Source organism: Solenopsis invicta, chromosome 12, assembly GCF_016802725.1.
Source record: "Solenopsis invicta isolate M01_SB chromosome 12, UNIL_Sinv_3.0, whole genome shotgun sequence".
Lineage (NCBI taxonomy): Eukaryota > Metazoa > Arthropoda > Insecta > Hymenoptera > Formicidae > Solenopsis > Solenopsis invicta.
This window is the reverse complement of record NC_052675.1, coordinates 16,640,745-16,650,175: the sequence shown is the minus strand read 5'-3', so window position 1 is coordinate 16,650,175 and position 9,431 is coordinate 16,640,745. Positions and strand designations below refer to the sequence as shown.

General features: G+C 36.7%; 1 protein-coding gene across 3 annotated transcripts in view; it reads right to left on the bottom strand.

Moving 5' to 3' along the window:
• Positions 1-238: 238 nt before the first annotated feature.
• Positions 239-9,431, bottom strand: part of LOC105195996 (protein pinocchio) — a 59,816-nt gene continuing 50,623 nt past the window's right edge. For all 3 annotated transcript variants that reach the window (XM_039455972.1, XM_011161693.3, XM_026133398.2), the window contains 4 exons: positions 8,666-8,738; positions 5,302-5,433; positions 3,765-3,894; positions 239-3,255 (listed from right to left, as the gene is read on the bottom strand). In XM_039455972.1, coding sequence (XP_039311906.1) covers positions 3,210-3,255; positions 3,765-3,894; positions 5,302-5,433; positions 8,666-8,738 — 381 coding nt within the window. In that variant the 3' untranslated portion in view covers positions 239-3,209. The remainder of the gene's footprint in view (positions 3,256-3,764; positions 3,895-5,301; positions 5,434-8,665; positions 8,739-9,431) is intronic.

The window sequence follows — 9,431 nt, the reverse complement described above, 5'->3', positions numbered from 1 at the left end:
TAATCTTGTGAGATTGCTTTTTTAAATAAAAAAAATATATTCTGTCACGAGAGAAATTCAAAACTAGTGTTATTTCTCTAATGCAAAAGATAAAAATATAAAATATAAAATAAAAAAATATATAAAATATACAAATATATAGATTAGATATATCGTTTCACATTTCTCTTTCAAGGAATTATTTTGAATTATGGATGGATAAAAAGAAAGGAGACGAGTATTAATAAGTCACGATGGATTTTTTGCAAGTATTTATTAAACCCATACTTTTGCAGTATTTGTCATAAATAAGAAGTTCGCAGATTAAATAAAAACTACTACCGAGGACTTTTTCTAAAGCATTAAACTAAAGCTCACCGCGAGCTAATACTCCAGACAATTTTTTACACATTACGGTTTTAATTTAATAAATGAGAATGTGTTTTGATGAGCATGTATATTCGCACTCGCAATATATGTAGTATACGCTACCGAGGAAAATCGGTAAAACGTCCGAAAACATCCTTTTGTTCCTATATTTCGCTAAGAAAGGCTTCAGTACGCGGGACTCTTATAAAACAATAAAAATCCGAAAAAGTCATTGGCACGACGTAAATGCTTTCCAAAATTGACTCGACACAAAAAATCCTGCGAGCGCCATAATAACAATAATAAAATATAACAGCATCATATTTGCACATATAAATTATAAATATATTTAAATAAATCTGCATTCTGCACCGTTAAAGTAAAAATATCATTTTGTATTACACGATTACAAAATTGTATAACTTTAATTTGATTCTCCAGATATTCTTTTTTTAAGAATGAGATCTCTGTTTTTGACACTCGTGACTCTTTGTGTCGAGTACACAATTGCTGAACCGCGCGAGACGTTCTCACGCACTTGGGGTAGAGCTATTCCTCCAATCACTTGGCAGAAAAGCTCAGCAGGAAAGCGGACGATTTAAAACGAGCAAGACGTATCTTTGTCAAGAAACGCTATAAATACAACCGGCTCTTCTTAAACTTTCATAGACCCAAGGAGATTCGCATAAATTTTTCGTCACAGTACGAGAACGGATAGTACAACTGTGTATTTCTATTAAATTTTTTTTCTTGCCGTAATAATTTTAACCATACAATAAAATTAGAAAGTTAAAATTGCTTCAAAGCAGCGCGATCAACTTTCTAATTTCTATTTGTAAAAATAATTCTTTTCGAATTCGTAACACGCCGACTGCCTATCGATCCTTAGGACTATGACGATTGAATCACGTCACGTTAACACTAAATCCTCGCTAGAGAGGCAAAACTTTGACTAAATTTTTATCGTATACAGTCAGCAAGCTCGGAATTATTTCGCCAATGATACAGTTGACAAATGAAAGCGAGGTATACCGAATAATTATTTACTACGAAATCGATACGTCGTGCTCTAGTGCGAAAGGCCCATTAATGGGCTTCTCGCCGTCAGATCGCTCGATCGATTAATTGGCGCCTAATAATTATCCTAGGATTTGCGTAATGCACACTCGCGCTTCTTTGCGCGACAGAGAGGCCGAGTACGTCCGTTACGTAAAAAAGTAAAGATGAAGATTGGGCTACTCTCGCAATGTTATATTGTAGGAACGACCGAAGATCTAAGCTACGCACTTCGGAAAAATAATAATCATAATAAGCAATTCACGATTTAAAAAAAATCGAATTTTTTACAAATGAATCGATCGTTTTCTGAACACTTTAAACTTAGAAATTAAAATTGTTTCAGAATGGATGCGTAACGCTGTTTGCAAAACACGTAAAGATATATATATATATATATAAAATTGCCTTTAAATGACAATTATGTGACAATAAGGACGTTATTATATTATTTGCATAAACAATATAAAGATATTTAGAATGTCTACTTTCGTAAAAAAACTTTTTTGGCTGTTTCAATTTAGGAAAATTATGAACTTTATGTTGTTCTCTACTGACCGATTCAAGTGTATGAAACAGAAATTGCATTGAAGCATGGAATTTTGTTATAAATATGCGAGTGACAAATAAATTAAGACAAATTGTTGACAACGATGACCAAATCAAATGGTATAAAAATATTTCAAAATCACGATTATCAAAGTTAGTCTGTGCGAAAACATCGGCTGTTGTAGTTCCGAAATATAATTCGTACAATGCCAATCAGTCTAAAAGCAAAATGCTTCGTTCGTGTTCACATGAACTCTGAGATTACGCTCTTAATTTTTTTTTCGTATAAAATAATTTGAGAAATTTCGCATCTTGAATTTTATACGTAAAACGAAATAATTTTAGATAGAGGCCGAATAAATTGAAAAATGGAAATTGTCAGAGTATACTACCGATTCATTCTTACATTTCTTGCGCTTTGTTTGGTATTATAAATTTCTATTTTAAACTTTAACAATATCTAGAAACTAAAAAATATTCCAAAGAACAATCAAATCTATTTCATGAATACGTCGATGTATTCTGGAACAGAGAATTTCTCTTTGGCAAATTATCTATTTTTCTTATTAACTTTGCAAAGAATCGTTTTTCGTAGCAATAATACAAATTCATATCAGCAGCGACAAGAATTCATTTGGAAAGAAAATCAAATTCTGTTTCCTGACAGAAATTGTTAGTGTGATATTAATTCTCTGATCATACATCGGTGAAGAAGGAATCGAAATTAACCTCTCGACACGGTGAATCGGCGTAAAATCCTCCGAACATAAATTGGAATTCGTTCTCGGTACGAACAGTATTCAAAACTTAGTTCACTGCAACGTATGTAGAATCAATTGTTCAGTGCAACGTAAAAATTCTTCGTAGAATTCGGACGTCAATCGCGTAGCTTTGTACTTTCGCCTGAAAGTCGATAATGACGACGACGGTGGTCCTTGATGTCAGGGACGATTCTGGGTACGGCTTTGTATTTGCGGGAAAGAAGCCTCGAGGGCTCGAAACAAGTCTTTCCTTCCTTTGTCAGCCGCCCTCCTCAGGAACATAATGCATATCATCCGCGGTCCACATTCACACGTTTCTTTCTCTCCTTCGTTCTCTCTTGGGTCTCGCACGCGATGGTGGTGGGTGACGCTAGATGGATGGTGATGGATTTAAGTCTTGTGCTTATTTTTTGGTGCTTAGCCACGCCGTTCACGAGGTGGCTCGAAGCTTCTCCAACGCGGGCACCAGCGATTCCTCCAGGGAAGGTCCGCAGCTCAGACCGCATTCACCGATCCATCTCGCCTTACCGCTTGCATGAGACTGCAACGAGAGAACAAATACCTCATAAGATTTATAATTTTTGTATCAAAATTATTACTAAATCATTACTAGCAAACGAATTAATATTACGAGATTCTTGCCTTTCAATTACACAGTCAACAAAAATTGGATGTTTATCGCAAACTCAATCAACAGAATGTCTTATAAAATGTTTTTCATCCTTAACAGTCGCATTGTGTAAACATTACTAAATTTGATAATACTTGCTAAATATTCAGAAGAATAAAATTATTTTTGGTTATATTAACCAAATTGGCATTATACATGCAACTAAATATTGAGTTGATTTAATTAAGTCTTGATTAAAACATTTGAATGGTCGACATGGACAAATCTTTTTTGTGCAACTAAATAACTGTTGAATCATCCCATTTTTAGTTGATCGTATCTAACTAAATATTTCAGATTTTTAATAAATTTTTTTCTCAGTGTGCAGGTCAAAAGAATTTATCGGTATATTCTTCTCGAGGGCGAGAGAGGATATTTACCATGGTGAGGTCGCGCTTCCACGCGGTGTGGCAACGTCCGTCGCAGAGCGGGCACGGCCGTTGCAGGGAGTAGCCACCGCACTCGCTGCAGTCCAGAGAGACGTGCTCCTCGCTCCACGACACCCCGCATCTGCCCAGAGAGAAACAAGATAACGATAATGAATCGTCGCGCGAATACACACCCGATTATGCTAATAATAGAGGCGCGACACGGAAATCGCGCAACGCGCAAATTCACTCGCAAAAAAGCTCGGCAATTTACATTGCAAAAACCCGCGACGGCCTTTCATGTCGGTTCGCTCCGGTTTAGCAATTCGACCAGAGCATCCGGTTTACGTAAGATTCGCTCGTTGATAACGCTGATGTATCGCGAAACAGTATAGTAAAATGTTCGATACAAGACTGGAAAAGTGGAACGTAGTATTGCGAAAAAAATATTGCGCAAAACTGTATTTGTATTGCTCGACACGCGGAAAGAATGATGATTTTGCTAAAATATCTAAAAATAGATACAGATCTGAAAATAAATTTGTTAGGCCATCAAACTAATTATCGCTGATAATAATCTCAAACCGATTGCTAGTATGACAATATTTTTTGTAGCATTGCTCATCACGCTTGGACATCCGTCATAAATATTTTGATGGTCCAGTAAAATTATTTTCAGATCTGTAACCGGCTAGATGTTTAGATACTTCAGCAAAATCGTTCTTTCCATGCAATTGGCTAAATTTTTCAACTTCTTTTCAACACTTTCTTCAGTTCAAATATTTGAGTTAAATATAAATATAAATACTTAAACTAAAATTCAAGTATTTAAGTCAAATACATAAATACTTGAACTGAAAAAATGTAATCAAAGTTAAAAAACTTAATCAAGTTAACAATTTTCTTTTCTCAGTGTATGAATCATTTTGAGGAATCTTATTGAATAAAGATTTCGCGGAACTGGAGGCTAACGGGAATGAGAATTCTCTGCCGGGCGGAAGAACGAATATCTTTCTAGAGCGTCCCGAATGCTTCTGATTGGAGTCACCACGAATATTTCACGGAAATGCCGCGCACCGAGGCTGCATGCGCTCGATGTAGGGCATCGATTTACCGGAATAGCCGCATCAACCGTCACCGGATAAACACTGGGCATACCTACTAGCCTCGTTTCTTGCATTCCATACCGACAATCGTGTCCAAATCCCGCCCGATCCCTCGTGCCAAAATTTCAACGGCCAAGGGAGGAGGAATCGTTTTTTTGCCCTCAATCGACCTCTCGCGCGGGTCAAGGAGCGTAATAATCTCCATTAGGAGGGACATCTCTCTCCCGAATTGACGAAGGAGAATAAACGCGTCGTCGCGGCGCGGCCGCAACGAATTGGAGTCCGCGACTCCGGATCATACCGGATTCCATTGTCCATTGACGGCGGGCACGTCACTCGATAACGTGGCGCGGTTGCGTAATCCCCCGATCAATTCCCACGATCTCGTCGGATTGTGCGCGGCCGATTCGCATGCGGCGATAAAAGAGCAAAAATCAACTTACGTAAAGCAGGAGTTGAGCTGGGCGCGCAGCTCCTCGATCGTGAGGATCGTGTCCTGGTACTGGGGATGTGAACCCTGCAGATCGTCGTCCACGCTCCCGCACAAACTGTGACGGGATAACGAGATGTTGCTCCTGCAAACCGAAAACGATGATCCATGTAAATTAGGCGACTGCCAATTTTCGACGCTCGCGAATTAACGTAATGGCTCGTTGATGTTCGACGCGCAGTTTATGAAAATTGAAAATGTATTTAAAATTTATATGTATATATAAAGTCAGGAATCAAGATCGATCCTCAACCGGACTGACGCTTCTTCGCTTGTTTATTACATTTATACTGAAGCGGGTTTAATCTTTAAATTATTAATGTCCATTGAATTCGCTGAATCAATTCCTTTGGGGAGATTTCTAGCTTCTGGTGCACGCTAAAGACTGTCACACTATCATAAAACTTTCTTGTATTGAGTTTATAAAAAAAAAATCTCTTACTTTAATTTATAAAAAATTCTAATAATGTTTCTTCCATCTTTGTCATCTCAGATCACAGGTGTACTTACATACATGCGGTAACGTAAGGAAAATTAAAGTATGTCATGTCTCAAAAATATAAAAATTTCATAGAATATTCTAATGTTATGTTTGAGTTGTGTAAAATTTGAGCACAATTCATTTATTGATTTAAAAGTTACTTAATTTTTTGTTTACTCTTAATTCTTATGCAAAATCGCGTTTTGCAGCATTTATTTGCAAATTTGATAGAAAAGTAGCATTATCAATTAAATCAAAATTTTTACATCTACTAATAAAACTCGAGAATATTCGTGCAAAAATTCATTTAGATCCATTTACTCGTTTCAAAGTTATTTATTTAAAACTGTAATAAAATATACAAATTTTCGCAGTAAAAATCATTGTAAATCGATTTATTCATTGCAATGTTTTCTTTTTGCAGCTATAATTTTAGGCATTCGCGATTAAAATTTTTTGTTTTCAATTAGAAAAAAAAAGAATAAAAAGACTTAAGTTTTTACATTTCAATAATTTTTAGCTCGTATTGTATAGCCAAAACATTCTTAGTAGTGAAGTCTTAGTATTTCATAATACGTCTTATTCTACTTCTGCTTTTAAAAGAAATCGGTTTACTTAATTCAGTAGAGAAGCTCTTAATGCTAATTACACTACAAGCCAATCTGTCGTAAAGTTTCCATTACATAATGCTGATCTCAATCTCTCACGGGAACTCTGTACCCTTCGTCGAGAAGAAAAACGTGGGCAAAAGTCGATTCAAACATTCGCGAGGATGAAATTCGCGATCAAACCGCCTTGAACCTGACCGGCCGAAGGAAGAATCAAGTTCCGCGCGCGGTCGCGATTAACTCGAACGACGAGTCTGCGCTCGTATGTAGATGGTAATAAGGAAGGAAAAAACTCGTTTCTTTCACGTGACGGCGACGTGAACGCACGCGTAATGAGCTCGACGCGACGTGTTCGTGTTTGTGTCCGCGTTCTCGGCTACGTAGATATCATACGCAAGTCCAGATACGGGGGCGGGAACAAAAACTGGGAACGAAGGTTTTTCTGAATGACTGCGAATCGCGAGACGAAGATCATTGGGCTCGTCTCTGCGGCACACACTGATTGTATAGTTGATTATATGGCTCTTTAATCAAACCGCTCGGAGAAGCCTCTCTCGCGCGTACGTAATATTCTTTCTAATAAGAAGGTATCATTGCAATCGTAAGTTTCCGGGACGGCGAAAACTATTGCGATTTTTGCTGAAATATTTCCATCGCGACGTAGTCGAATAATTGGGAGTATAATGATTATTCTTGAAAAGTAAAACGACGGCGCGATTTAATTTGAACGGCAAATTAATTAGCCGATACATCAAGAAAAAAATATCCTAAAAAAAAATGTTTCGACATAAATATGAGAAATATCGGTCACAGCAAATTTTAATGCTGAATAGTAATTTTTACGATCGCCGACTTATGCAAACTGCGCGCTGCATTTTCGTCAGACTTGAAACAGCTATTGCGTGCAGCCGGAATAAGTAATATTATTAAATTGGTGAGCAATTTAATAGTTTCGATAATCAGAAGCATCTATAGAATAATGCCGAAAAAAACTATAAAAAATTTTATTTCAAAAAAATAAAAAAATTTTATTCAACACAAAAAATTTACTCGATAGATTCTAATAGCTTATTTACTTGCAGTCAAGTTGAAAATCCCATAATTGAAATATTTACTGCTAGATTATATTTATATTCAAGATAATTCAATTTTTTCTAAGGAAACAATTTAATTAAGATTAATAATATTGTCGTTATTTAAATGTAAATAATAATGCAAAATTATGTACTTAAGATAATATGTCTATTTACTTTATAGTAAATAATTTTATTTGAACAAAACACACAAATGCTTACATCAAAATATATGAGTTTAAGAAAATGTATTAATTTCATTAAAAAAATATTTTTCTCTCAGTGTAATTTATCGCGATTCCGCACGCATGACGGTTTCGAATTTTTTGATACCGATAGAACATGAGAGATTTCACGAATTGAATCAGCAACACTGACCTTCATTCGACATAGTTCTCCGAATTGATCGGAATTCTTTTCCATTTATCTATATCGGACGGGAAATGATTTCGATATGACGGCGAGATATAACGATGTCAGATCACCTTCAATGTCCCTCGGATTGGCGTTTCCAACGCGCGCAGGTAGTTGCGTAGGAAGTCGAGTTTACGGTGCGTTCAGACGGAAATGGGAAACTAAGTCACCGGTTTGACTAACGCGCGAAATGCACAGCATTCCACCCTCTCCCATTGCATCGCGCCCCCGCGTTCAAGATCGCAAAGCTCGTGTCTAGCGCACAGCCACGAAATTAATTATCGGAACCGGTTACGTAACCAGCGAAGCCTCCAAGTTTCAACCGAGGACAGGATGATTATCATTTACTGCTCATTAAGCGACATTTCTATACACATATTTTAATATATTTCCATGTACATAAGATAAATTTTGCAAGATAATGAGTCCGTGGTTAATCGTCTATTTAGCTTGACACGTGGAATGTGCCACGTGTGTTCCATTTTTCTCGCAAAAGGCCATATTTCACGCCGATGAAAAGTTAGGTGCGAAGGTCGAGACATTTCAATTAAGCGATCTGAAATTCATATTAATACCGTCGCATTGCGTATAATATTCTGCGGCATGAAAATCTCCCTAATATCGACGCATTTCGCAGCAGGAAAAATCGTTCAGGCGAGACGAACACGTCGGATATTTGCAATTATAAGTCGCCGCAGTCCGAGTCCGCGAAAGGACTGGAGTGACGATGATTTTACTCACCCGTGGCGGGAGAGGCTCTCCGTCGTGGCTGATTGCACAGAAGTGACCGACATGTTGCACTGGTAAGTGGGTACTGAAACATATAAATGAGAAAATTATTTATAATCAGCAATCGTTTCGCAGATGTGCATTTAAAACAGATTTCAAAAAGGGATTCTTACGCGCTGAGAGGAAAATTCTTTAAATGAAAAATGTAGATTTTCTTGAAACCATATATTTTGATGCATTGATTTGTTTTATTTAAATAAAAATATTTACTTTTTAAGTAAGTAAACATATTGTCTTAAGTATATAATTTTCTATTTTTACGTTTTTTTAATTAAAAACTCGATTTATATCTAAGAAAAAAGAAAATTCGATTCAATTCGTTCCAAAATACATAGACGACTATATAAAAGTAATCGAATGCACATTCGAAATACTTTCTATTTCTCTCTAGAAAATAATTTTAAAGATTTTTCAACGCTTTACAAACGAGAACAATGACAAACACATGAACCACGGGGAATCCCTGGCATCCGATATCGTCGATAAGAGATCTTAAAATATTGACGCACGCAGCGGATACGATACTATCGAGGCACGGTTACGCATAAAAAAATTACGCCGCAAATAGACGCCAAAGAAATTTCATTAGAATCCGAGTTATATCAAAGGCCAAGGTTGACAATTATCACTTCGCGTGCACGCCTTTCACCGTACCCTCAAGGTGCCAAATCAAACTCGAGAGTGCGAAACCGCAAAATGTTTATTGCAATATCCGTGC